Source organism: Mus caroli, chromosome 1 (assembly GCF_900094665.2).
Source record: "Mus caroli chromosome 1, CAROLI_EIJ_v1.1, whole genome shotgun sequence".
NCBI classification, from domain to species: Eukaryota; Metazoa; Chordata; class Mammalia; order Rodentia; family Muridae; genus Mus; species Mus caroli.
This window is the reverse complement of record NC_034570.1, coordinates 68962644-68990218: the sequence shown is the minus strand read 5'-3', so window position 1 is coordinate 68990218 and position 27575 is coordinate 68962644. Positions and strand designations below refer to the sequence as shown.

Genomic DNA, 27575 nt, shown 5'->3' with positions numbered 1-27575 from the left:
TGTGGCCCTGAGCCTTATCTCCCACTCCTGCCAAGAATGTGGGGGAAGGGGCTGTGATGGGTATTCACCCCAAGTGACCTGACCTATTCAGGCAAGCATACAACCCACTCCTCAAATACACACACACACACACACACACACACACACAGAATCTACATCAGGTACCACAGGTGCCTGGGTGCTTAAGGTTGACCAGTCATCAAATCATTTGTCAGGAGGACAGAATGCACCAACCCCCTCAGACTTTCTGGCGCTCTTTTCAATCCTAGCAGCTGCTAGGCCAACGTGGGAGGGTAGACCTAGGGTTGAGGCTCTGGGCCGAGGGCAGGTGGTCCCGCCTGCTCTATACTTAGCCTGGAGGAGCCAGTCTGGGCTCTTGTCCTCCAGCTGTGTCATCAGAGAATATTTTTGGGATTGGCAGCTGCAGGCGACAAAGTCACTCAGGCCCAAGCCTGGCCGGCAGTTGGAGACCTGGAGGCCGGAGGTGGGAGGGAGGGAGGAGAAAGAGGCCCAGGCTGTGGGAGGGGGCTGGGAAGAGAGACTCCCAAGAGCAGGAAGCCGGGCCGCGGGCAGTCTGGGCTGTAGGGCCCCTCGCTGAGCAGGCAAACAGGAAGGACAGCCCCCTGAGCTCTGGGCTCGGGGCCCAGGAATTGCCGCGTAGCAGGGCTGCGGCCAGGGTCCAGAGTAAAGAGGCGAGCGGTCACAGGAGTCCCACTGGTCCCGGCGCCCGCTCCGCCACGCCCTGGTCTCGGCTCCCGGCCTTCCCGCGCGCCCAGGCGAGCCATCTGCAGCGGCCGCAATGAAGGCCGGATCAGGGGATCAGGGGAGCCCCCCGTGTTTCCTACGCTTCCCGCGGCCCGTGCGGGTGGTAAGTGGAGCGGAGGCCGAGCTCAAATGCGTGGTCCTGGGAGAGCCGCCGCCCACTGTCGTGTGGGAGAAAGGCGGGCAGCAGCTGGTGGCCTCCGAGCGCCTGAGCTTTCCGGAGGACGGCGCCGAGCACGGCCTGCTGCTGAGCGGCGCGCTGCCCACCGACGCCGGGGTCTACGTGTGCCGCGCCCGCAACGCGGCCGGAGAGGCCTACGCGGCGGCCGCTGTCACCGTGCTGGAACCCCCGGCCCCCGAGCCGGAGCCCGAGTCCTCCGAGTGTCCGCTGCCAACACCGGGCACCGGGGAGGGCGCCCCGAAGTTCCTGACGGGGCCCCAGTCCCAGTGGGTGCTGCGAGGGGCAGAGGTGGTGCTGACGTGCCAGGTGGGAGGCCTTCCGGAGCCCAAGCTGTACTGGGAGAAGGATGGGATGGCCTTGGACGAAGTATGGGACAGCAGCCACTTCAAGCTGGAGCCCGGCCGCGGCGCGAGTGACGAGGGCGCGAGCCTGACGTTGCGCATCCTGGCGGCGCGGCTGCCCGATTCCGGGGTGTACGTGTGTCACGCCCGCAACGCGCATGGCCACGCGCAGGCGGGAGCGCTGCTCCAGGTGCACCAGCCCCGCGAGAGCCCGCCCCAGGATCCCGATGAGAACCCCAAACCCGTGTTGGAGCCGCTCAAAGGCGCGCCCAAGACCTTCTGGGTGAACGAGGGCAAGCACGCCAAGTTCCGCTGCTACGTGATGGGCAAACCTGAGCCCGAGATCGAATGGCACTTGGAGGGCCGCCCTCTGCTCCCCGATCGCCGCCGCCTCATGTACCGCGACCGCGACGGCGGCTTTGTACTTAAGGTGCTCTACTGCCAGGCCAAAGACCGTGGGCTCTACGTGTGCGCGGCGCGCAACTCGGCGGGCCAGACCCTAAGTGCGGTCCAGCTGCACGTGAAAGGTAGAGCACCGTGCTTCCAGTGCCCTCAGAGGTCCTTCTTGCTCATGTCCACCCCCATGTCCGGAGGAATATTGAATTCCAGTACACTGATGAATTTCTTAGCAAGCTACCCAGGTGGTAAAAACCACTAAGCCAGGGAATAGACTGTGTGTAAATCTTAACAATCCTAGAACATTCTTATCCTTTATTCTTAATTTTAGGCCTTCTTTCCCAATTGGATTCCCATCGGTAGCAATATCTGTAAAACAATAGGAGCATGTTGTGGGTGTAAATAACTAGGGCTAAATTTATAATATGCTAATCGGTGAGAACAAGGGGGCTGCTGTATTGAAAACACACATTTGGAGTGGAGGCTGTGTTCACAGCTTCAGGGCCGGAATCTGTTAGGAGGGCTGGTGCAAACCCCCCAGCAGCCACTGCTCATTCACAGGAGAGGTGGATATGTCAGAGGAAAAACACCAGCCAGGCTGGATTCCTTCACGTTTCAAAGAAGATGAAAGCAAAAGGGGGTGGGGGTGACCTTACACGTTTTCAGTACCCATGAACAGAAAATCCAGAGAAAACAAGGCACTCTCAAGTCACATTGGAAGCTAAGGTTCCCCTTAATAGAACTTGATCACCACGATTTGAGGGGTTACATTTTCACTGGTGATTGCCCATCTTTGTCCTTCAAGGAAAACATGCTTGGGAAGTTCCCTTGAGTCCTGCCTGACACTTAACCAAGTATGTGGTATCCGAGCTGTGGCAGTGTCCTCCTCACTGCGTCCCAACTCAATGTGCCCAGACTTGCCAGGCCAGTGAGAAACTGCAACGTCCTCAAGAAAGTAGAGAAACTTCTCCCAGGGGGACCAAACCTTGTGTTCCTCAGCAAGTTAACTCTCTGGTGGTTTCCTAGTTCCGAAATATGGTTTTGAAATGCTTAGAATGCTATATTAAAATGAAATTCAATGCAGACCCTTGAAGAATTGGGAGATGCTGTGTAGTGTTAGGGACGGTTTGAAAACCACTGATCTGGTTCAATGCTTGCCGCCTCCCCTCCCCCATTCAACACATGAGCAGATGGAGACCCAGAAATGTTATAAGACGTGTCCAAGGTGATATCGGGGTCAGGCTGGGAATTAGGCCAACTAACTTAGCTGGGAATTCGGCCGCCATTCCTAGCCTGCTAGGAAGAGCAAGTATGTGTTATCCTCCTCAGCTAGTCTCTCGCTCCTGCTCCAGCTCCAGCTCCTGAGCCTTCCCTCCTTCTCTTTCTACAGAACCCCGCCTACGGTTCACCCGGCCCCTGCAGGATGTGGAGGGTCGGGAGCACGGGATTGTGGTGCTGGAGTGTAAAGTACCTAACTCTCGAATTCCCACCGCCTGGTTCCGGGAGGACCAACGGCTGTTACCCTGCCGCAAGTACGAGCAGATCGAGGAGGGCGCTGTGAGACGCCTCGTCATCCACAAGCTGAAGGCCGATGATGATGGCGTCTATCTGTGCGAGATGCGGGGCCGAGTGCGCACTGTGGCCAATGTGACGGTCAAAGGTCAGCTGGCCAGTGGGAGGAGGCTGAGACTGGTGGTGTCTCGTGCCTGGGCTGACGGATTCCCATCCACGTCTCAGGACCCATCCTGAAGCGTTTACCCCGGAAGCTTGACGTCCTGGAGGGAGAGAACGCAGTACTGCTGGTGGAGACTCAAGAAGCTGGGGTGCAGGGGTGCTGGAGCCGTGATGGGGAGGAGCTGCCAGACACCTGCCAGAGCAGTTGTGGTCATATGCATGCCCTGGTCCTTCCAGGGGTGACCCGAGAAGATGCTGGAGAGATCACCTTCAGCCTGGGCAACTCCCGTACCACCACCCTGCTCAGAGTCAAATGTGAGAGCGTGAACGCTTATAAACAGGGGGGTCAGGGCAGGGGCGTTGCCAGTTGCCAGTGCCTGGGTTGGGAAGGTGGATTTAAAGCAGGAGTGTTGATGGGGGCTTGTACAGGGCTCAGGTGAAGATCCCACCTTTATCTTAGGTGTCAAGCACAGTCCTCCCGGGCCCCCCGTAATGGTTGAGATGTTCAAAGGCCAAAAGAACAAGGTTCTGCTGACCTGGAAGCCCCCAGAGCCACCTCCAGAGACCTCCTTCATCTACCGCCTAGAGCGGCAGGAAGTGGGGTCTGAGGATTGGATCCAGTGCTTCAGCATTGAGAAGGCGGGAGCCGTAGAGGTGCCCGGGGACTGTGTACCCACCGAGGGTGACTATCACTTCCGAATCTGCACAGTCAGTGAACACGGCCGCAGTCCCCATGTCGTGTTCAACGGTTCTGCTCACCTTGGTAAGTTAATCCTTCGCCACTTATCCATCAGTATCTTTATCCAGTCATGCTCTCCGTGACCATTCTTTCCTTCTCTGACCCCCAGTCCTTATGTTCACCCATCCTCTAGCTTTTGCCCTTTCTGGTTCTTTTGCTTTGCTTTGCTTTGCTTTGCTTTGCTTTGCTTTGCTTTGCTTTGCTTTGCTTTGCTTTGCTTTGCTTTGCTTTGCTTTGCTTTGCGTGGATATTTTCTTTATTTACATATCAAATGTTATCCCCTTTCCCAGTCCCCACCCCCAAAACTCCCTATCCCATACCCCCTCCCCTGCTTCTATAAGGATGTTCCCCCACCCACCAACCCACCCACTCCCCCCTCCCCACCCCTGAATTCCCCTACATTGGGATATTTATAGAGCCTTCACAGGACCAAGGGCCTCTCTTCCCATTGATGCCCAACAAGGCTATCCTCTGCTACATATGTGGCTGGAGCCATGGGTCCCCTCCATGTGTCCTCGTTGGTTGGTGGTTTAGTCCCTGGGAGCTCTGGGGAGTCTGGGTGGTTGATATTATTGTTCTTCCTATGGGGTTGCAAACCCCTTCAGCTCCTTCAGTCCTTTCTCTAAGTCCTCCATTGCGGACCCCGTGCTCAGCCCTTTCTGGTTCTAACAGCCGTGCCCTGTCTCTGTTCCAGTGCCCACAGCTCGCCTGGTGTCAGGCCTGGAAGACGTGCAGGTGTATGATGGGGAAGATGCCGTCTTCTCCCTTGATCTGTCCGCCATCATCCAGGGCTCTTGGTTCCTTAATGGAGAGCAGCTCCAGAGTAATGAGCCAGAGGGCCAGGTGGAGCCTGGAGCCCTGCGGTACCGCATAGAGCAGAAGGGCCTCCAGCACAGGCTCATCCTGCAAGCTGTCAAGCACCGGGACAGTGGGGCCCTGGTCGGCTTCAGCTGCCCTGGTGTGCAAGACTCTGCTGCCCTCACTATCCAAGGTTGGTAACTGGTGGACAGATAGGTTCAAAGCACAGAAGTCGTGTTTGCCGAGCGAGGTGGATGCTGTACCTGTTTCCCACAGCTGGGCTCAGACACTCAGAAGGGTGCTTTCCAACTCCTAGCATATAGAGCTTCTCTTGGGCTCATCAGCCTCATCTCCGTTCTTTGGCATGTTTTTCTTTGCAGTTGGGCTGGGGGTATAGCTCAGTGGTGAGTGAATTCAACTCAATACTACCAAGAAAAAATAATTATGCTTGTCCTCTCATTTAAAAGACACGGATCCTGGCCCTAGTCCCTGTCTGCTTTCTGTCCTCTTGTCCAGTTGCCTAATGAAACCTTATCTCCTAACAGTTCACCTTGAACCAGGCACAGCCCTAATCACTTGATTTAGGTAGGTAGCACAGTCCTGCCGATAGCCTCATAGAACAGGTTCTTAGTCACTTCCCACTGTACGTGGAGGAAGACAGGCACAGAGAAGTTGAACGGCCTGCTCAAAGTTACAGAGTTGGTGCTGGATTGCGAATCCGAGTTGTTTACCCCCACACTTCCTTCTTAGCAAGGAAGGGGAGGGGATGTAGCATCCGTCACTCAGGCCTGGGGAAGCGGGGGCTGAAAATTCAAAGGCCATCGTAGCGCTCAGTTCTCTCGCTATCGCTAGAGAACCTGGGGTCTTACAGTGGTAGCTTCCAGCAGCAGCGGTAGAGAGCGAAGGCAGAAATTATCAAGTGCAGCATTTCCAAGTTTAACTAAAGACCACTATCACCACAGGCACCAGGAGAGACGGCCCCTTTTTTTTTGGTTTTTCCAGACAGGGCTTCTCTGTGTAGCCCTGGCTGTCCTGGAACTCACTCTGTAGACCAGGCTGGCCTCGAACTCAGAAATCCACCTGCCTCTGCCTCCCAAGTGCTGGGATTAAAGGCATGCGCCACCACTGCCCAGCCTAGAGACGGGCTCTTTAAGAATTCTTAAATACAGTAAAACCACTACTCTGCTACTCTGCTTAAGTGGCCTAAAAATCTGACCTAACCTCTTTTCTGTTGCTATACCAGAGAAGCGGATGCTGGGTATTTTATAAAGAAAAAAAAAAACTTAGTTTAGCTCACAGTTCTGGAAACTCCAAAGTTGGTCTTCCCAGTCTTTAATGACTCTGTCCAGTCTTTAGTGACCCTACCCCAGCTTTTCACTAAGTCAGACCATGACAAAGAGATAGACAAGCAGGCATGATCAGAAGGAACCAAGTACACAGGGTGGGTGAACTCGCTTTGTAGCAACATACTCAGAGCTGACTGGGTTCCTTTGAGAAGTACCTCCCGCTAAACCTCGCCATTACAAATACTTCTTCCTATTCCTCCTCCCCTAGGCTCTTAGAGGTTCTAGAAACTGCCACCCTGAGGACTATAGTTCCATCACATGAATATCTTTCCAGGAATAGCTCAGATCAGATCCAAACCAAACCATAGCAGTGCACAAATCTTTTTTTTTTTTAAGTCAGAAAACTGAACCTAGCACCTTATCAATAGATGCGCTGCCCCACTGTTCTCGTCCCCCTTGACCCTCAAACCTGTTTTAAGCCCTAACCGACATCCGGGCTTTAGTCACTGACAACAGTTGTCTCCTTCGTGTATTCAGCCCTACACCAGCACATAGACTGGAGAAAAGGCTGCATATCCGAGGAGCAGAATAGACATTGCAAGTGACCAGCTTTCTCTCCATGCAGAAAGCTCAGTGCACATCCTGAGTCCCCAGGACAAGGTGTCACTGACCTTCACGACCTCTGAACGGGTAGTGCTGACCTGTGAGCTCTCAAGGGTGGATTTTCCTGCAACCTGGTACAAGGATGGGCAGAAGGTGGAGGAGAGCGAGTCGCTCATAGTGAAGACAGAGGGCCGTAAACACCGACTGATTCTGCCTGAGGCTCAAGTCCGAGACAGCGGTGAATTTGAATGCAGAACGGAAGGGGTCTCGGCCTTCTTTGGAGTCACTGTTCAAGGTCAGGAACCTTGCTGGCTGCTTCTGACTGAGGCTGATTTGGGGGACTTTGTATACCCTGCCCTTGTGGTCTGTTGGTTTGGTGGGAGTCCCTTTTTATGGAGGGCTTTTTGTTTGTTTTATGATTTTTGGCTGGGGCCTACAGCCTTGTGGGGCTAGATAAGCATTCTACTACTGAGATACATCCCTGGTCTTACATTTGCATCTTAAATCTCTCATGTACCCACATCATCTAACACACTTGCCCACCTGTGCATATATGCCCTCTGCTGGATCGGGTGAGGGGCCAAACGCAATTGCTGGAAGAAAGGGCTGACATTTAATGAGATCCTACTCTGGAGCTAGAGCTATGCTAGGTCATTTGCTCATATGCTATTTCACAACTTAATAATGCATAATCTCCAGTCCACAGGTAAAGACACTGAGACCCAAAGAAGTATTGTGACTTCCTTGTTATCAGGCAGCCAGCACAGATGGTGGGCTGGAGTCACACACAGCCCTGACTTTTTCCTGCCACTCATGGTGGCTGAAGTAGGCAAAGGTGTTAAGTATATTGGTCCAGGAGTTCTCATAAGGCAGGAGTATGCTAGAAGCCTGTCAGAAGGCAAGTTCCCAGGTGTCCTGGCCTATCCAAAGTCTAAACCTTCAGGACTGAGCCTGAGGGATCTTCTTGTTAGAAAGCTGACGATGACAGTAACTCAGCTGGGTGAGATGCAAATTTGAGGCCAGCCCCAGCTGTGTGAGACACTGACTCAAGGAAGTTAGCATAGACGCTACTGACCCTTTTGAGTCAGAATCTTACTTCAACTCAGAAATCCCTGTGACCCCAACCTGAGCATGTTCCGTGACAGGGAACTAGTTAGTTTTCTGCCACTGTAGGGAAATGCCTAAGATATTCATTGATACTGAGAAAGGATTGTTCTGGGCATTCAAACCCAAAACCACTGATTTGAAAATACCGTGGAGGTGCTGGCTGTCAAAGGCAGGGTTGCATGTGGCAGAACACATTGCTCATCTTCATGTCCAGGAAATAAAGAAGAAGAGGCTGGGATGCCACCAGCCCCTTTGAAGATGGGCCCCAGTGATCTAAGGCTTTCTTACTAAGCAATTCCATAACACTGATAGCACCAGCCTGGTCTGCAAGCCCTTAATATCTGGGCCTCCGAGATACTGCCTGTGTACAAAGCACACCACTGCCCAGTGGAGTGGATGCTTGATGCTGCCTGAGTCATCCTCCTATAGGCCTATCCTTTCTTCCCTGTCCTTGAACAGTAAACTCAGCCAGGTGCCTCATGGTTGCGATCTCCTTTTAGCCTATGTCAATGTTGGCTACCACTGTATGGCCGCTGGGTGCCTCCTACCCTCTGTGCCCCCTACTCACCTTTGGAGATACCTAAGCTTCTATACCAACAGGATCTCATGGCCCCAAACTCCTGCATGGCATGGCTTTAATTACCCACCCCCCCTACTGCCACTGATCTTCTGCAGCCCTGGAGCCTCCTGTGTAAGAGGTGTTTATGATCCATCTCTGTTTCCCATCAAGATCCCCCAGTGCACATCGTGGACCCCCAAGAGCACGTGTTTGTCCATGCCATCACCTCCGAGTGTGTCAGGCTGACCTGTGAGGTAGACCAAGAGGACACAACTGTACACTGGTACAAGGATGGGCAGGAGGTGGAGGAGAGTGACATCATCGTATTAGAAAATGAAGGGCCCCATCACCACCTGGTGCTACCTGCAGCCCGGCCCTCCGACGGGGGCGAGTTCCAGTGTGTCGCAGGAGATGAACGTGCCTACTTCACAGTTACCATCACAGGTGAGAGCAGCTAGCACACGTGCTCCTGCATGTCACTCTTCTTGCCCCCTCTAGCCTCCTGTACTGCTGAGTCCTGAGCACACTAGTCCCGGCTACTCATCACCAGGGAGCCCCCACAGCCCCCCGCCTTTCCCAACTCCCAGGAGTCCCCTGCTAAGAGGGTTCCTTGGGGACAGTAGTTCTGTTACAGAGCAGGTGGTACCAGGTGTGGAAGAGGTCAAAAAGTCTCAGAGTCCTATACAGGACCCCAGTTCATCTGAGACCCAGCCCTCTTCTCCCATGATATATATTTTTTTAATTTATTTATTTTATGTATGTGAGTACACTGTAGCTTGTCTTCAGACACGTCAGACGAGGGCATTGGATCCCATTACAGATGTTTGTGAGCCACCATGTGGTTGGTGGGAATTGAACTTGGGACCTCTGGAAGATCAGTCAGTGCTCTTAACCACTGAGCCATCTCTCCAGCCCACCTTGTTTCATTTCTCATTTTGTCCTTGTCCCACCCTAGAGACCATAAACTGTTTCTACAGTTAACATTGATTCCTCACTCCCCATTACACAGCTTCCACACAAAGCTTGGTGTACTTTGGAGATTATGGTCGGATCTCTGTGGCCGTGATGGCTGCTCCCAGGGGCTTCTGTGGTGCTAGCTGTGAGGGACTGCCTAGAGAATGACCTCTTCAACCCGTGGCTGACTTAGAAAGCATAGGACATAGGCCTGGATTAGGAAGGATGGTGGGACACTCCAGTCCCATCCCCTCTTGCCTAGGATCTGATGTCTCTGTCCTTCAGATGTCTCCTCGTGGATCGTCTACCCCAGTAGTGAAGTGCATGTGGCAGCCGTACGCCTAGAGCGTGTGGTGCTGACCTGTGAGCTGTGCCGACCCTGGGCTGAGGTGCGCTGGACCAAAGATGGGGAGGAGGTAGTGGAGAGCCCAGCACTGCTCCTGGAGAAGGAAGACACCATCCGCCGCCTGGTGCTGCCCTCTGTCCAGCTTGAGGATTCTGGCGAGTACCTGTGTGAAATCCATGATGAGTCGGCTTCCTTCACCATCACCGTCACAGGTGTGGGCCTATCCCAGCCCCCAGAGTCACCAGAGGACAACCCTGAGCCTCAGGGATGTTGAGTGAATGTTTCTCCACATGCAAGCTTGTTGGTGTCAGGGAGGGAGAGTATGGGTTGAGGGTGCATGCACCAGGGTCCCTGCTGGAAAGAGCCTGGAATCCCAATCAGAACCAGCAAGCCCTTCTCTGGTGTCAACAAGGCCAGGTCTAGCTGTGGTCCACCAGCTCACTGACTGAATGCCATCCAGGCTGGGTGCCTGGCTGGTGGTCAGTTAGCTGCCAGACTAGCTGGGAAGGCAATTGCTATCCAGGGGTCACAAATGGGGAGACCCCCTTGGACTCTGACTCTATGCAGCCCACAGATGTGTTTTGTTTGGCCTGCAGAGTCATACCAAAGTCAGGACAGTCCAAATAACAACCCGGAGTTATACGTCCTCTTGAAAAAGCCGAAGACCCGGCGGTTCTGGTCTCGTTTCCCCCCATGGCGACGAACGGCTGGCACTGAGTAGCAGCTGCCCCATACTATGGGGCCCCCATTTCTCTGTCCCACCCTCCCTGCCATTTCTCCTGCCTCTCCCCAGACTCCCTGAGCCATTAACTTAACCTATCTGGCCCTCACAGCTTGCAACCCCTGTGTTAAACCAATAAACGCACCAATAAACATTCCAAGAAACCTCATGGTAAATAAGTTCAATTAGGGTCCAGGGCTCCACAGAACAGCCAGGCAGGGAGGGCCTGGGTGGAGATCTCACAGGGTCACTGTAGTATGGGCTGGGCTCCATGCATTCGACAGCATGTGAACACACATGTATTTCCTCCTCAAAGAACACAGCCTAGTAAGAAAGCCAGACACGTGTCAGGGCATAGACTGTCAAGGACAGCGTAGGGAACCCTGGGCTCGTGGCTGCTAACCTGGTCAGGTAATGAGGATGTTTACCTACTTGTAATGGAGTTAGGCTGAGTTAAGGAGTGGGCAGAGAATAGTCCGGGTGTCGGGGAGTAAAGGAAAGCTAGAAATATGGTGGTGATTTGTGCCGGCCACCTCAGGACTACAGCCCACAGCACCATTCCCAGTGTGCATGGTCGTGGGGGCATTTAGGCAGTTCTGGACATCACAGAAGAACCCCAGTGGCAGCACAAGGCCAACTACCCTATTCTTCACGGTCCTGTTGCCTTCTTCCCTGGCTTGCCCCAGGCAGAGCTTCTTAGGGAATTCCACTCATTATACCCCAGACGGAGCCCACAACTGCAACAAGGCTGTGGACACAATCTATTTTACAGCTAGAGACCTTCATTCTCTCATCTCCAGCCCTGGCCAGACACAACAGCCACAACCACAAAGCACTCTACGCCTCACAGTAAAGTTCACACAAATGCCACCTCACCTCCAGGCCAAAGTGGATCAAGTCCCACACCAAACGGCCCAGCTCACTGCCCCAACCTCTTCCACCACCATCCCTTATAGAAGAAGCTGCCTTCTGTAATCTCCTGGCCATTTCATGACTAGATCAGACATTTTGAGAAAAGAATGCCCTGTGTCCTGTGGCTGGGTCTGGTGGAGAACTGAGAAATCCTAGGCAGGGAAGCCCGCAGTTCCCTAGCCAGGCCACAAGGGGGCCAGGTGTACTCTAGTCTTCTGGAAACAAGAAGTTTCTAGTCTTGGTTGGAGAACAAGACAGCACATGGTATTATGGGCAAGCTTGGGCTTGCTGACGGTCTACTAATATTGACTTAGCTCCTTTTCTGTGGAAGAATGGCCTGTGCTTGAGGTTGAGCTCACTGAAACAGTGTAGCATTCCTGGGATTCTTTTAGACAGAGTATTGTATACTCTGGTATACAAGTATTCCCTAGTTGCTGCACTTGGGAGGCCTGGATTCGCCCCAGTGCCTGCAGCAGGAGAGCCTGTTTAGAACAGAATGCTTCTTCCTTCTGCCCCAGGAGCTATAACTGTTTGGGACCTTAAGGGCAATTGATTGCTTAATTATTGCATGCCCCAGTTCTTTCATCTGGAAAAGCGGAGACATCACAGTGCTCTCCTCCAGACATCAGCGTGAGCCTAAAGGCTCAAAGTGCTCGGCGCAGTGACTGGAGCGTTAGGAGGTGTTCATTTTTTACAGATCCTGATCCCACTCCTGCACAATTTGTAAAGCCCCCAAACCCTTAAAACCAAAAGGCTTGTTAAAAGTTCAGCAGTAGTCTGGTATGATGGTGTATACCTTTAATCCCAGCACTCAGGAGGCAGAGGCAGGTGATTCTCTGAGGTTTCTAGGCTCTCCTGGTCTGCATAGTAAGTTTGAGACCAACCAGGGCTATGTAGTGAGATCAGAGGTTTGATAGTCAAATTTATTACATTAAAACTGAATTTAACTGATGCATTCTCTTTTTTAAAAAGATTTATTTATTATTATATCTAAGTACACTGTAGCTGTCTTCAGACACACCAGAAGAGGGCATCAGATCTCATTACAGATGGTTGTGAGCCACCGTGTGTTTGCTGGGATTTGAACTCAGGACCTTCAGAAGAGCAGTCAGTGCTCTTAACTGCTGAGCCATCTCTCCAGCCCCTAATTGATATATTCTTAATTATTCTTTAATTATCTGGTAGGGCTAGTCTATATCTGCATCTTTGTGAGATTTGACTGTGTCTTCTAGTATATCTTGCCATGGGTAAATATATATTAAACAGCAAAATGTTAATGGGAATCATTATAAGGGGCAGAGGCAGGACCTGAAGGTAGCTCACTACCAAATGAGAAATGCATTCTTTTGAAGTCCAGAAGATACTGGATTCTGTAAGTGTCTGGTCTTGGGGATTTGAAGGACAGGTCAGGGACCTATTGTTACTTATTACTGTGCTACTCAGAACTCAGGACTGTTATTAACACATGGGCAGCNGGGCTCACATGCTGCCAGGCATTGCTAATTAGTGACAGCTGTGCTTNCCCTGCTCTGCAGAGCCCCCTGTGCGGATCATATACCCCCAGGACGAGGTGACCTTACATGCTGTGAGTTTNGAATGTGTGGTGCTCACCTGTGAGCTGTCTAGAGAGGATGCTCCTGTACGCTGGTACAAGGACGGGTTAGAGGTGGAGGAGAGTGAAGCCCTGGTGCTCCAGAGCGATGGGCCTCGTCGCCGTCTGGTGTTGCCTGCTGCCCAGCCAGAGGACGGGGGCGAGTTTGTGTGTGATGCTGGGGATGATTCAGCCTTCTTCACTGTCACTGTCACAGGTGGGTAGTTTCTGTGGACACTTTTCCAGGGAAGTGAAGAGACAGGGTTCTATGGGACAGACATCCACTATCCCTACTCCCACTGTTTCCCTTCCCCCAAGCCTCTGTTTCCCAGACTCCTCAGTCTTAGCCATCAGAGGATTCAATTCAAGCTGGGACAGTGTCCTCGGGCTCGGGGAGAGGAAGCCTAGCAGTTAGGATCGATCATTCATTCATTCATTCATTCATTCATTCAACAAATGCTTATCAGACAACTAGAATATGCGTTGCACCATATGCTAGGGGTACAGAGTGAACCAGTGAGCTGCAAGTTTCACTATTCATGACGCTCACATTGGGAGGTGGTAGTCAGGCCAAAAAGAAAAAAAAAGGCAAAATAACTGGTTTATCAAGGTTAAGCATCTCAGAGGCAAAGCATAGAATGGAAGGAATGGGGATGGATCTAAGGAGAGGTGAATGGATAGGTTTGAGTATGAGTCTGACTTGGCTCTTTTATCTGTATGATCTTGGGCAAGTCCTTTTCTTCATAGGAGCCCCCAGGTTCTTACTATAAAGTGTATTGGAGAGGCAGGGAGAGACCATCTGTCAAAACCATGTTCCCTCTTTCTTTGCCCACCCACCAGCTCCACCAGAGAGGATTGTGCACCCGGTGGCCCGGTCCCTGGATTTGCAGTTTGGGGCTCCAGGACACGTGGAGCTACGCTGCGAAGTGGCCCCGGCTGGGTCTCAGGTGCGCTGGTACAAGGATGGCCTAGAGGTAGAGGTGTCAGATGCGCTGCAGCTGGGTGCTGAGGGGCCTGCCCGCACCCTCACCCTGCCCCACGCCCAGCCTGAGGATGCCGGGGAGTATGTATGTGAGACCCGAGATGAGGCTGTTACCTTCAACGTCAGCCTGGCTGGTGGGTGTGCTGGGCCAGCCTTGGGTGGGGAGGCAGAGGCTGGCTTGGGCTTACAACCCCCTTTTCTTTGTGCAGAGCTTCCGGTGCAGTTTCTGGCTCCAGAGGCAGCCCCAAATCCGCTCTGCGTGGTTCCAGGGGAGCCCGTGGTGCTGAGCTGTGAGCTGTCCCGAGCAAGCGCACAAGTGTTCTGGAGCCACAATGGGAGCCCTGTGCAGCAGGGTGAAGGACTAGAGCTGCGAGCTGAGGGTCCTCGCAGAATCCTCTGCATCCAGGCAGCAGACCTCGCTCACACAGGTGTCTACACTTGCCAATCTGGGGCATCCCCAGGGGCCCCAAGCCTCAGCTTCAATGTCCAGGTGGCTGGTGAGTACAACTTGGGCAGAAAGCCTTACTAGTCCCCCATATCCAGGGCTCCCCCACTTTCCTAAGACATCACATCTTTCCCTTGCCCTGTTCCCCCAGCTTGTCTCCCCACCCTTCTCATTGCCCTCCCAGTGACCCCTGGCTCTGACCCCACAGAGCCCCCAGTGCGGGTAGTGGCCCCCGAGGCAGCCCAGACGAGTGTTCGAAGCGCCCCAGGTGGGGACCTAGAGCTGGTGGTGCACCTCTCCAGGCCAGGGACCCCTGTGCGCTGGTACAAGGACGGGGAGCGCCTGGCAAGCCAGGGGCGGGTACAGCTGGAACAAGCCGGGGCGAGGCAGGTGCTGCGGGTGCGGGGGGCACGGAGAGGGGATGCTGGGGAATACCTGTGCGACGCACCCCAGGACAGTCGCATCTTCATCGTCAGTGTGGAAGGTAACCATGCACCCCTCACACCCACAAAGACAACCTCCCATCCTCTGGGCCCTTTTCATCTCCTATACCTCACCCAACTGCTCTCTATGGTTCCCACCAATGCGTTCATGACTGTCACTGTAAGAGGACATCTTCCTTTTTTCCAGCAGCACCCTAGCATAGCAGGATGTAGATAGCCCAGTGGATTAAAAGGAGGACTCTAGAGTCAACTTGTCCAGGGTGAAACTCAAACTTGGCTCTCTGGGACTTGGGTGACATTTGCGAGGCCATTTTATTCCCCTGAGCCCCAGCACTGAAATGGGATAGCAGATAGGTTGCTGTGACCATTTAATGTTGTAACTGGGCCCATAGTAAATAATGTATTGGTACTAGAGACTTAGGAAGAGGTGCCAGGCTGGGATTTCAAGGAGCTTACTAAGTGTGGCCAGGATTTGGCATCCTGGTCTTTGGGAGAACCCCCACAACCAACACACAATAGGGCCTCACTCAAGCTGTTGTAATTGGTGGGAGAATGAGAGCTTGTGTTCTGCCGGGAGGACTGGGTGGGGGGCTTGGGGGGTGGAAGTGGAGAGAGACGGAGGGAGAAAGAGGTATCCAGGTCACTGCCTCACCCCTCCTTCCAGAGCTCCCGCCAGTGAAGCTGGTCTCCGAACTGACGCCTCTGACAGTCCATGAGGGGGACGATGCCACATTCCAGTGTGAGGTTTCACCACCAGAAGCAGAAGTCACCTGGCTACGCAACGGAGCTGTTATCACTGCAGGGCCGCAGCTGGAAATGGTCCAGAATGGTTCAAGCCGCACCTTGATCATCCGAAGCTGCCAACTCAAAGACGCAGGGACCGTGACCGCGCGAGCCGGAGCTGCTGACACAAGTGCCAGGCTCCATGTTCGAGGTTCAGTGCGACTGAGCATAAAATGCTCTGTTCCCTATAGCTAACCCCTCACAACCATGGCCTAGAAGTGAGCTAGCCTTCAACCTCTGGACTCCATGATCTCTCATCTTCCCTTCCAGAGACAGAGCTGCTGTTCTTGCGGCGGCTGCAGGATGTGCGGGCCGAGGAAGGCCAGGATGTGCACCTTGAGGTAGAGACAGGCCGAGTTGATGTGGCTGGAACTGTTCGCTGGATACGAGGTGGGGAACCTCTTCCCCTGGACTCTCGCCTGACCACGGCCCAGGATGGCCATGTCCACCGCCTCTCTATCCATGGCGTTCTACTTACCGACCAGGGCACCTATGGCTGCGAGAGCCGTCACGATCGCACCCTGGCCAGGCTCAGTGTGAGGCGTGAGTGCCCAATCTTCTCCTACTTCATCACTCATCTGGCTGGCCCAGAGTCCCTGACGCTGCCACCACCACCAAAGTGCTCCTTTCTGCTGAGGAAGGTCTGCCCTGGCTGTCCCAATCTGGGGTTAGAGCCAGAAGGTTCCTGCTCAAACCCAAAACCTCTTTTTCTAATCTTTTCTAGTCTCTCAGAAGTCCAAATGGACTCTGCTTTTTACTTCAAAGATGGCTTTGCTAGCAGCATAAATTTTATACTCCAGAAAGACTCTCTGTATTTATTTTTTGAAAGAATGACTGGCAAATAACATTTCTCACCCACTGCCCCATGCTGGAACACACTACCTGTGTGACCTCATGCAATCTCTCCGAAACAAATCTCCGTAAAAATAGGGTTGATCCCTACGTCCAGAGTCTTTGAGGAAATTAGCCAAGGTATCAGACCTTGGTGATTGGCTGTCACGAGTGGTATGTGTTCATCACAGTATAACCCAGAGTGGCACTGGGCTTTAGCATGGTGGTTCTCAACCTGTGGGTCAAGAACCCCTTTGCTAATCAAACAACAGGGGTCCCCTATCAGATACCCCGCCTATCGGGTATTTACATTACAATTTATGACCGTAGCAGGATCGCAGTTATGAAGTAGCAATGAGAATAATTTTATGGTTGGGGGTCACCACCAATGAGGAAGGTTGAGAACCACTGGTTTGGTGCAATAGGGAAAACTAGGGCTTAGAAAAAAAAAGTCAGAGGAGTTTGCCAAAGATCCCTTGGTACATAGATGAGTTATATGTTAAGTAATGGCTCCGATCCCAGTGGGTGTATTGTTCCTTCCAGTGTCACCCCACCCCACACTGAGACTCCTTAACCCGTCCTTCTCCCTTCCTCCCTTCCTCCCTCCCTCCCTCCCTCCCTCCTTCCCACCCAGTCCGAACTTGTACAGCCAAGGCCTTTCATGGAGTGCTGGGGTGGCACAGGGAGCATGCCAGGGTGAGTGAGTTCCTGCACCTTGCCCAGAGCTGGTGTCCTCCCTCTCTCATCTCCCCACACTAGCTCGGCAGCTGAGGGAACTTCGGCCTCTGGAGGATGTGACCGTCCATGAGGGGGGCAGTGCCACCTTCCAGCTGGAGCTGTCCCAGGAGGGTGTGACCGGAGAGTGGGCCCAGGGTGGAGTCCGGCTGCACCCAGGGCCCAAGTGCCACATTCAATCAGAAGGCCGCACTCACCGCTTGGTGCTAAGCGGCCTGGGTCTGGCTGACTCGGGCTGTGTCTCCTTCACTGCGGATACCCTTCGGTGTGCTGCTCGGCTCACAGTGAGAGGTGTGGCCTCTGGGCCCCTGCCTGCTAAATCCCTGTGTGTGACTCCTGACCTAACCATGTGGCCCCTACTGACCACCCTGCTAGAGTGGGGAATTGCTGGATCCTTTGGATCTGTGTGGGCCCCAGTGACCGCTTTGCTTGAGTACAGCCTTAGCCTTAGCCCTGCATCTGGTGCTACCTTCAACAGTCCCATGTCTGCATGGTCTCTTTCGTTTGCCTACCTGGGTATGTCCCCACTGACTATTCTTATTATGACTCAGTGGCTCTCTTGGCTCCCTAAGTGGGCCCCCTGTAATTCTTCCACTGATGAACCTCCAGAGTAAGCTCTAGTACTGATTCTGCCTGAGGCCCCCCCACTTTCAGCCCTGAGTTCCCCATTGGCCACACCTCTAGGGACCCTCAGTGCTCTGTAGTGCACTTCTGTGCCCATCCCCACCAAGCTCAGTGTCTTCAGCTGTCCACTCCAGCCATGTGGTCACTGCTATCCATGTGTTTGGGAGTGCTCCTTTTTGGTATCTCTTCTTCCACTTCTGCCATTGCCCTCCAGCCCCAACATGTCCCCTGCTGATGACTTCACTACCTCACTGGCTCTCTGGCCCTGCCGTGCCTCCTCCTCTACAGCACCTCCCTTAAATCTCCTGTCCCCAAGCATTGCTCACTCACTAGTAGCCTCCACTGCCCACCTGCGTGTGTCTGCCACTGACCTGCTGTGTCTGTGTGTTGTACAAGCTGGACTCTTATTCCTCATCAACCCCTGACCCCTTGGCATTGTTCTCCCTTACCCACTCTCAGAGGTCCCAGTGACTATTGTGCAGGGGCCACAGGACCTAGAAGTGACTGAAGGTGACACAGCCACGTTCGAGTGCGAGCTTTCCCAGACTTTGGCTGACGTAATATGGGAGAAGGTCAGAGCATGGCCCTAGTGCAGGTCTATCGACATAACAATATTTCGGGCAAGAAACTAACACGCACTGGACGTGTGAGACTGGTACTGGGCTGAGACAGATGTCACATTTAATCCCTTTTAATCCTTACAACACCCTGTGAAGGTACACCTTGTCATCACTGGGCTATCTAAGGCGTACATTCTGTGGGGTGAACAGTTAGTTGCTCAAGGGCAGACAATAGTAGAGTCTATGTTGAAAACCAACTTTAAAATCCACACTTGGTGGGTCCATGGAGAGCTTTGGGCTTTCTGCACCATTTGGTGCCAATTCTCTGCTCTAAAGTCCCCAAGGGATGGCACCTTCTCAGAAAAGTGACCAGAAAGGAAAGACGTGGGACAGTCCAACCCTAGCTGGGGAACACACAGAATCCACTAGTGCGCTTCTAGCCAGCTAGGCATCCACAGAGGACAGCGCCACCTTCCAGGGTCACAGCCTCCAGAATCCTACTGGGCTCCATCTGACCTATTACGAATCCCGCCTTTAGGATGGGCAGGCGCTGTCTCTCAGCCCACGCCTCCGGCTCCAGGCTCTCGGCACGCGCCGCCTTCTGCTTCTGCGGCGTTGCTGCTCCTCAGACGCCGGGACCTACAGCTGCGTTGTGGGGACAGCTCGCTCCGGGCCCGCGCGCTTGACCGTACGCGGTGGGTACCCAGAGATGCCAGGGTACTACTTTAACCCACTTCTTGGGAGGGGGCGTGGCGGATGTGTGTCCCGTCTCCGCCACGCCCCCTCCTCACGTTCCTGGCTCCGCCCCAGAACGAGAGGTGTCGGTACTCCGTGAACTCCGGTCCGTTAGCGCCCGCGAAGGAGACGGCGCCACGTTTGAGTGCACTGTGTCGGAGACCGAGACCACCGGGCGCTGGGAGCTCGGAGGCCGCGCGCTGAGACCCGGAGGCCGTGTCCGCATCCGACAGGAAGGTGTGGCCACTTTTCTACCCTCTGTGACCCCTTTTTACCTTGCCCAGGATTTAGGCAGACTCCGCCCTATTCAGATAAGCTCCGCCTCCAGCTCCCCGCCCCACCACCCTACTGCTAGTGTCTACCGGACTTTCTCCGCCGCCAGCTCTGAGTTCTGCTTAGCTCCTCTTCGCGTTCTCTCTCCAATTCCATGCGCCGACACTTCGGAACCTCCCTGGGACTTGCTCGGGTTCCACCCTCATTCTCGAATTCTCCCGGGAAGCGGCTGAGACCTCAATACCTCCCCACCCCCACCCCCAGGGAAGAAACACATTCTGGTGCTGAGCGAGCTGAGAACCGAGGACACCGGAGAAATCTGCTTCCAGGCGGGACCCGCCCAGTCCTTGGCTCGGCTGGAGGTGGAGGGTAAGCTTCTGAGGCGAAGGCGACAGGGAAGGGCATCATCGCCCATCCTGGGACTGACTGACTAGCCGCCGGTCCTAGAGATGCTGCTGTCTTCATCTCTCCTCTTTGAGGCTCTCTTGGGGCAGGTCACAGAGAGCAGCTCATTTCCTCAGGAGATGAAGAGGAAGAGACTTTAAACTGGGCATGCAGGAAAACGGACTGGTGGCACGGAGGGCTTGTGCCAGGAGTGGAGGTGTCGTAGGCAGGGAAGATACATCTCTCCTCTAGGGGCCGTGCGTGTCCTTATTAAGCCCCTGTCCCCCAACCGCAGCGTTGCCTCTCCAGATGTGCCGCCGCCCACCTCGTGAGAAGACGGTTCTGGTCAACCGCAGGGCGGTGTTGGAGGTGACTGTGTCCCGCCCTGGGGGCCACGTGTGTTGGATGCGGGAGGGGGTCGAACTCTGCCCGGGAAACAAGTATGAGATGCGTAGCCACGGCACCACCCACAGCCTAGTCATCCATGGCGTCCGACCTGAGGACCAGGGCACCTACAGCTGCCAAGCAGGCCAGGACAGTGCTGACACACAGCTGCTGGTAGATGGTGAGTAGTGCCCACTGGGCAGAATCCACAAGGAACAAGTTGACCGGGCAGGAGGGGCTACGTGGAAGCTGCAGTGCCGAGCTATACCTATGGGAGGTTTTCCAGGTCTCGGGGAAGGACTCTTGGCAGTGGGTTCTGATGCATGTGGGGGGTGGGGAAAGGGGCGGGAGAGATCACACTCAAGGTTGAAGAAGAGAGGGAACCCTGAGTCTCAAAAGAAGCTTCCCTGACCTTCCTAGGGCCCTTCTTGCTAGAGCTTCTCCCTTTCCTCTGCTTCTGCCACATGCTTGACTCCCCAGAACACCCCATTGCTACCAGTTGCTCCTTTCCCCACTACCCACCAGTATCTGCTGGCACCTGTCCTTCACCTCCTTCTGTCCTCTCTCCAGCTGGCTGCTGGACGCCTCAGTGGGCAGCCTGGGAAGTTCCTTCCATTCTTTCCCTCTTGGATGAAGGAGGTGCCCACTCTACCCCAAATCTCTGCATATCTTTCACACATTTTGCTGTGTGTCCCACCCTACCTGCTCCCACTTTCATGACCTTACAGACATCCTTGCCAGAGGTTCCAAAAGGGTAGGACCCAGCTCTTCCCATGGGTATCCAGACTCTGCTAGGGGAGGCGATTGGCTTGGCCCTACTCTCCCCGCCCCCAGTCCCACATGAAGTCATTCCTCAACAGGTGACTAGAGGACTGAAACACACCAAGCAGGTGCCCTTGGACAATTTGGAAGGAGCGTACCCTTATACTGGGCAGGGTGGGGAGGGAGGAGCCAGAGGTATCAGGTAACAATAAAGATGCTACTGTTCATGCCCACACCCGTCTGTGTGCCATGGAAGGGCAGGCCATGCTTGGAGCCCCTTGTAGTGTCACAGCTCAGAGGCTGCAGTATTTCCAACTTGGTTGATGGAAGTACCGGTTACTGAAGACTTCTGGCAGAGGCCGCGTCATTTGGCACATTTATAAAAGATGTAAAACAGGGCGGGAGGAGACAGAAGCATGAGGTGTCTTAAGGTGACATAGCAGACACCAGACATGCACCGTGCATTTAAGCCCTTTTCCCTCCACCCTCCTCCCAAACCCAACCCAGGACCGCACCCTCCCACCCCCATCCTCTGCCGCTGCCCTCTGGCTGGTGGTTTTGCAGAGGTCAGGGGACCAGGGTGAGGGGTGCCGTCATTAGTTCCATGGACAGTGACAAGAACCCTTAGATGAATGATTGGAAGATAGAGCAATAGGGGAGGCAGGCAGGCCTCCCCCACACAGACATGCAGGAGAGTGGCCCATGGGACCCCAGCAGCAGGACAGGAGGCGGGGCTAGCCCTGAAGAAGCCCTGCCAATCAAATCTAAAGCAAGGGTCCCAGTGTCCCCTCCAGGCCTACCCCTTCACACACATGTATGGGTAACAGACAACCCTGAGCACTCCCCAGTGGGGCTCACATCCCGAGTCCCTCGGGAGCTTGGACGGGAACTTCTCCCTCAGGCCAGGCCTACCTAGCCTGAGACACAGCCTCCCTTCCGGTGGCTGGCCAACCCTCTCCAAGGAGGCGAGACAGCCAGAGGCCACGGGGCCTTGCAGCTTCAGTAGTGGCCTGGCAGGAGTCTCGAAGGTGGCAGAGCTGGTGACTGCAGAGTCCAGACAATGGGGACATGACTACACCCGTACAGGGGGTCCCGAGCAGGCTGTCAGTGGTCCCCGGGACCCATACTCATAGTCCGTGTCTGTAGGGGAGGCCATGAAGGAACTCAGAGAGCTCCCAGTCTGCCGGTCCCGGAAGCTCTGGATGTAACTCTGTGGGGAAATTAGAACAGGTCTGAGTCCTGCCACAAACCCACCTCTCCCTATACCACCCAGGCCCTAAAACCCACCATATACCATATCCATTTGATGTCAGTACTTGGGACACCTGTCCCTACCTCCAAAGATGGATCAAAGAAGAGCCCAGGTACAGAGGTTCTGATGGGTGGACAAATACATCCAGTCCCGTAAGGAGACTCAGTCCTGCATGCTCAATCTACACATTCCTCCCACCTCGGGGCTGGAGGGGTCCTGGAGCCTCACCGGGGAGAGGACATCTCCATTGAAGCGTTTGATGGGCACTGGCCTGCGTCTATAAGCAGGGTCAGGGGGACCAGGCCTTGGAGGTGCCCGAGGACCTCTGGGAGGGGCCCGAGGGGGTCTCTTCTTCCGCCGCTTCTCCTTGCGTTCTTCCTGCTGCCGGATCCGCATCAGCTGCACTCGCCTTCTCTGCCGGCTGATGACCACTGTAGAGGGATGGATGGGCACAGAAGAGACTCAGGTCCACATAGTTCTTCACGGAGCCCTCTTCCTCCCTTCCCCTCAGAGGCTTTAGGCTTCCATAGTCCCTTGCCCATGACCATCACCCCCTTCCACCCTGTTACTTCCTTTCCTGATTTCCCACCTCCAAGATGGGACTTCCCACAGTTTTTCTATTCTTGCAGAGGCCTTTATGCACAAATCGCCTCCCCAACTGTTGTTGCTGTTCCGATTCCCGCACACACATACACACACACACACACACACACACACACACACACACACACACCCCGCCCCGGCCAGACACCATCCCATCATCTTTTAACCGGACAGCTCCTTCTTCACTATGTCCTTTCTCCATCCACTTGTCTCCCTCCACTACAGCAGTTCTTAACCTGGCAGTCCCAACCCCTTTGGGGTGGTGAACAACTCTTCACAGAGGTCGCCTAAGACTGCCAGAAAACACCAATATTTACATGACGATTCATAGCAGCAGCAAATTAGAATTGTGATGTAGCAATGAAAATAATCTATGGGTGGAGCTCACCACACCATGAGGAACAGTATCAAAGGGTCACAGCGTCAGGAAGGTTGAGAAGCGCTGCTCTACTGCATTCTGCATCCCCAGACATTAACCCATGTTCTTCCCTCTCCTACTCCAAGCCCTCCATGGGCATCGCACTGTCCTTGTAACAGATTTCAGCCTAGAGGGTCCATCCCATCAGCAAATCTCATGAACTGCACCTGCACCAAGCAGCCTTCCTTGACCACCCTAAGCACAGTGGGCTCCATAAAGTTACTGTTTCAGATCACCTTGTATCTCTCCATACCACTCTGCACAAGAGATGTTAACTTAGTTGCTTGTTCACACATCTGTTATCTGTTTCTCAGCTACCTTGAATGCACACCCTTCATGAGAGCATGAACCTTCTCTGGTAGCGTTTGTTTATTTGTGGTCCTGTCTGCAGTCAAGCTCAGAGCCCAGCTCATGTTGGGTAAGCATGCGACTTCTGAGCTACATACATCCTCTGCTCTGCTTTTATTTCATCACTATTACCCCAGCGCCTGGAATGGACTTGACCTAGAGCCGGTGCCCCACACATTCTTTTGGGATTGTTTCTTGGCCCTGTTCTCCTAGACCCTGATCAAGTCAACTCTCTAACCCATCGAGGCCCCGACTTCTCGTGTGTAGTTTCTGTCCCTTCTCACTAACCCCTCGATTTCACCACCCATCTCCTTCCACCCTTCCTTCCCATGTCCACCCTAGCCTGTGTCCTCTCACCTTCTGTGTGGGAGTCCCTCTCGGTTGTCACCCTCCACTGCACCAGGACGCCCATCAGGCTAAGTAGAGGCCAGAGTGCCAGCAGGGCCCAGCTCCGCCAGCAGAGGGGAGGCACAGGTGCAGCCCGCAGTCGCTCCACCACGTAGCGCCCCAGCAGTAGCAGTTCAGCAAAATAGTCTGCAGCAGTGGCGATGAGGGCAGCGCCCGTCACGGCAGTGGCCAGGGTGGTGAGTGGTCGGGGCCAGCGCAGCGTGAGCAGGGCACAGAGCAGGCCTCCTCCCAGCAGCAGTCCCAGCGGGCCCCATACGGAGCCCGGCTGGTAATAGGGTGCAGAGCCTAGTAGGGCAGCAGCAGCGAGCAGCAAACCGAGCAGCAGCCCCACCAGGAAGAGGCCCACACTGCGGACCAGCATGGCTACCAGCCCGCAGAGCAGCCCGATGCCCAGTGCGATGCCCGCGCTTGCCCCAGCACTCAGCTGCGTCTCCAGAACCCGCTCTCGGTAGCACAGCAGGAAGATGACCACTGAGCCAAACAGCAACCCAGTGAGGAAGAGTACTGCCTTGAAGCAGCGGTAACCTGGAGGGGAACAGGACCAGGGAGGGGCCAAAATGAGGTTACCAGGTTAGAAGTCAGAGGGGTCGGGGGCATGGAGGCACAAGGGCATCGGAGACATGGGTGCTAAAGGAAGAATTAGAGGTCACAAGGGCTCAAGGTGGGCCATGGAGGTCAGGGGAGATCATGCAGATGTTTGCTGAGAATCGTTGGGAAGGCACGTGATTATTAAAATTATGTTATGAGCCTTTGAAGTCGAAGTTGAGTAAATTGGCCATGGGGCAATAGGGTCTTCAGGACCACAGGATCCAGAGAGATCACTGGAGTCCCAATGGGATCAGCAATGGAGTCTCTGGGGCCTCTGAGGAGGACTATTCTGAGACGAAGAGTCTGGAAATCAGAAGAAAATGAATAGGGGTGAGATTACATAGGTTTAGAAAGAATATCAGGGGCTTCCGAGATAAAGCAGTGCTGGAAAGTTACAGAGAGGACAGAACTTGGTTTGGGGAGATGAGGTCTTTGCAGGTCAGGGGATTGGGCAAGAGTAGTGTCATTAAGATTATTAAAGACAAAGGGGAACACTGAGGGCAGAGAAATGGGAACACTAGAGACCACCATGCAGAGGATCAATCTACTGACTGGAGTTACGGGGATCAGAGAGAACCAGTGGGAGGGTACCAGGAGCTATGCGGGGTTGCAGGAAACCCAAGAGGACTACATGGAGAACGGGTGTGTGTGTGTGTGTGTGTGTGTGTGTGTGTGTGTGTGTGTGAAGGGACTTGAGAGACATTAGTGGTGTTTGAAAGAGGAACGGGGGTGAGGTGGATCATGAACAATTAGGAAGGTGGAAGAAAGAGTTAGGAGTCAAGGAGGGGCAGGGAGAGCCAAAGAGAAAGATGATAAAGAGAAAAAGAGATTTGGTTCCAAGAATGGGGGTATCAGACCCCAGAAGGTTCTGAAGTCAGAGAGGAGCAGAGTTTAGAAAGAGGCTCTGAATCCCTGGTAGGGGCATCCAAGATGGGTAGGATGATACTGGAGCTGAGGGCAAGGGATGAGGCTATCCAGAGCACCATGCAGAGGGAGGAGGTACCCAGAGCAGAGGGGGTGGGATCTTTGGAGACCCATACATATCCTAAATCCTTGTGGGGGACATTTTCCCTGCCCACTCTGCAAAATGTAAGAGAAATACTATCTGATCCCATATTCCACACCCTATATTCCCAACTATTCTAACACACTTCTGGCAAACCACCCCAGCCTCTCTGCCCAAACTGGTTCTGATACATGTAATCTTGAAGGCTGCCTTTGGGTCTCTACTCATAGAAGGCTCTCTCCACTGTGAAGTTCTGTAACTTCCTGAAGAATCCACTGGGCGTTTATTTACTCAAAGCTGACAGTAGCCCATAGGTCACCTTTGTGAAAATGAGAAAAAAGGCATACTGTTTTGTAGAGAAGCCAGCCTTGGTCCAAGACCTTGAGAGTTGTCAAATGGACCCCCACACACCTGTTCAACTGAACGGCAGTTAGTGCTCACCCACCCAACCTCACTGAAGTATGTAATCCATGCTGGCCTTGAGCTTCCGTTCCCTTGCTTTGGCTTCCTGGATGCTGGGATTACAGGCATACCACGCCCTCCCCCATACAACTCTTCACAGTAACCATTCTTATGGGAATCTGCCTTGTAGGCGATCTCCATTTGTATGACTACCATCCAGCCCACTCTGATATGTATCACAAGTGTGAATATTCCGGGTCTCGCCCCCACCATGCAATATGCCCTGTGGTAAGGAACCGTGTTTAATCACCATGCTAAGAGTTTTTATTATTTTCTTTTAGTCTGCTTATCCTAGTGATCCAAACATATCTTCGCTACGATAGCCATGATTCTTTGACCACCTACTAATTCTTGTCTATATGAGACAAACACTGTTGTCTTTGTCCAGGTGAAAAAGCTGAGACCCAGGTTAACATGCCCATTACATCACAGTGACTAACATACAGAGCCCGGTTCAAACTCAAAGAGCCTAATCCAAAACCTGCTCTCTGTAGAATCTAGAGTCAATGATCTACAAATATATTTGTGATCAGCAAGAGAATGATACCGCCATGAGGGTGGGGTGGGGGTGGGATGGGGTGGAAATGATTTTTGAGACACCAGAAAAAGGAACCTTAGGGAAACAGTAGAAGGCCACAGGTGAGGAACAAGGGGGAATCTCACCAAAGAAGCAGTAGACGACTCCAAACAAACAGCACATGATGCAGACGAGGGCCGGCAGTGCCTGATACCTGCGCTCCAGAGGCTGTTCACAAGGTGCACCCCAGAAGGTGTCATCCGGCTCCGGGGGCAGCAGCTGAAACCGCAGAGTTTCCATAGTACCCGGCATAGCGCCGGGAATGGAAGGGGGTCACCCTCCCAGGACAACCTGACAGGGAGGAAATTGGGGTCAAGAGTCAGTTGTGGGTCTCCACTACAATAACAGTGAGAGTGGGGGAATTCAGCAAGGGCACAGTGGACAAAGGAATGGTTGCCCACATCAGGCAGCTCGAGAAGCATCTCTGGAACGGGGAGCAGAGACAAAGGGAAACAAGTGCCTGGCTAGAGGCGGCTGGGATGGACTTAAAAGAGGGACTAGATGGGGCTAGACGAGGAGAGGGAGGGTGCCGCTGGCAAAAAGAGGCAGCCTGAGCACCATCTGTGGGAGGCTCAATTTGGAATTGTCCAAGATCTACCTGGGCCGGAGGTGACCGGAGCTTCCGAGCAAAGGAGGGTGTGCAGGGGCCGGAGGAGCCGGGGTTGTAGGACACCAGAGGCTCTGACTGACTGGGGTCCGGGGCAAAGTCTGCCGTGCGAAGGGGGCTGCTGGGCCGGAGAGACGGGTCTCTGTGCGACGGCGTCGTCGCCCCACCTCCGACACCGGCTGACACTGCAGCCCCACAGCCTCGCGCCCGGCTCGGGGAAGGGAAAGGAGCAGGAGCTCGGGCTGTCCCGGAGCCGCGGCCCCATGCCCTGAGCCCGCCGGCGGCCTTTGGTGCTGATGGACAGCTCCGGCCTCTGCTCCTGACGTCACTCAGGGTGCACCATCCTGGCAGGGGCGGGCTGCTTCTGACGTCATCCGGGACGCACCAACCACGCA

General features: G+C 54.0%; 2 protein-coding genes across 7 annotated transcripts; one reads left to right on the top strand and one right to left on the bottom strand.

Annotated features, from left to right (window-relative positions):
• The first annotated feature begins 478 nt into the window (after positions 1-478).
• Obsl1 (obscurin like 1) lies at positions 479-21150 on the top strand. Of its 6 annotated transcripts, none has more exons than XM_029476760.1 (22): positions 479-1811; positions 3071-3340; positions 3418-3669; positions 3815-4117; positions 4788-5084; positions 6803-7075; positions 8618-8890; positions 9686-9958; positions 12915-13187; positions 13811-14086; positions 14162-14449; positions 14606-14881; positions 15505-15774; positions 15894-16166; positions 17214-17480; positions 18273-18385; positions 18912-19068; positions 19184-19345; positions 19646-19750; positions 20061-20330; positions 20720-20903; positions 21010-21150. In XM_029476760.1, the coding sequence occupies exons 1-22, from the start codon at positions 800-802 to the stop codon at positions 21011-21013; spliced, it is 5871 nt and encodes a 1956-aa protein (XP_029332620.1). In that variant the 5' UTR covers positions 479-799; the 3' UTR covers positions 21014-21150. The 6 variants fall into 6 exon arrangements, with proteins under 6 accessions (XP_029332620.1, XP_029332624.1, XP_029332629.1 ...); XM_029476764.1 differs by having other exon boundaries at positions 480-1811; positions 14606-14665; XM_029476769.1 differs by lacking the exon at positions 14606-14881 and having other exon boundaries at positions 480-1811.
• Positions 21151-21278: 128 nt separating this feature from the next.
• On the bottom strand, positions 21279-27526 carry Tmem198 (transmembrane protein 198). The gene is made up of 5 exons (XM_021175033.1): positions 27172-27526; positions 26660-26864; positions 23890-24465; positions 22392-22594; positions 21279-22121 (listed from the first exon to the last, which is right to left on the bottom strand). Exons 2-5 carry the CDS (start codon positions 26823-26825, stop codon positions 21984-21986), a joined length of 1083 nt encoding a protein of 360 aa, XP_021030692.1. The 5' UTR covers positions 26826-26864; positions 27172-27526; the 3' UTR covers positions 21279-21983.
• Positions 27527-27575: the final 49 nt, after the last annotated feature.

Excerpts from the sequence above, each read along its gene's own strand:
- Tmem198 (XM_021175033.1), bottom strand. The coding sequence starts at position 26,825 with ATGCCGGGTACTATGGAAACTCTGCGGTTTCAGCTGCTGCCCCCGGAG. Across the intron at positions 22,595-23,889 it reads GAGGGACTCCCACACAGAAG|TGGTCATCAGCCGGCAGAGA; the intron begins GTGAGAGGACAC and ends ATCCCTCTACAG. Across the intron at positions 22,122-22,391 it reads ATGGAGATGTCCTCTCCCCG|AGTTACATCCAGAGCTTCCG; the intron begins GTGAGGCTCCAG and ends ATTTCCCCACAG.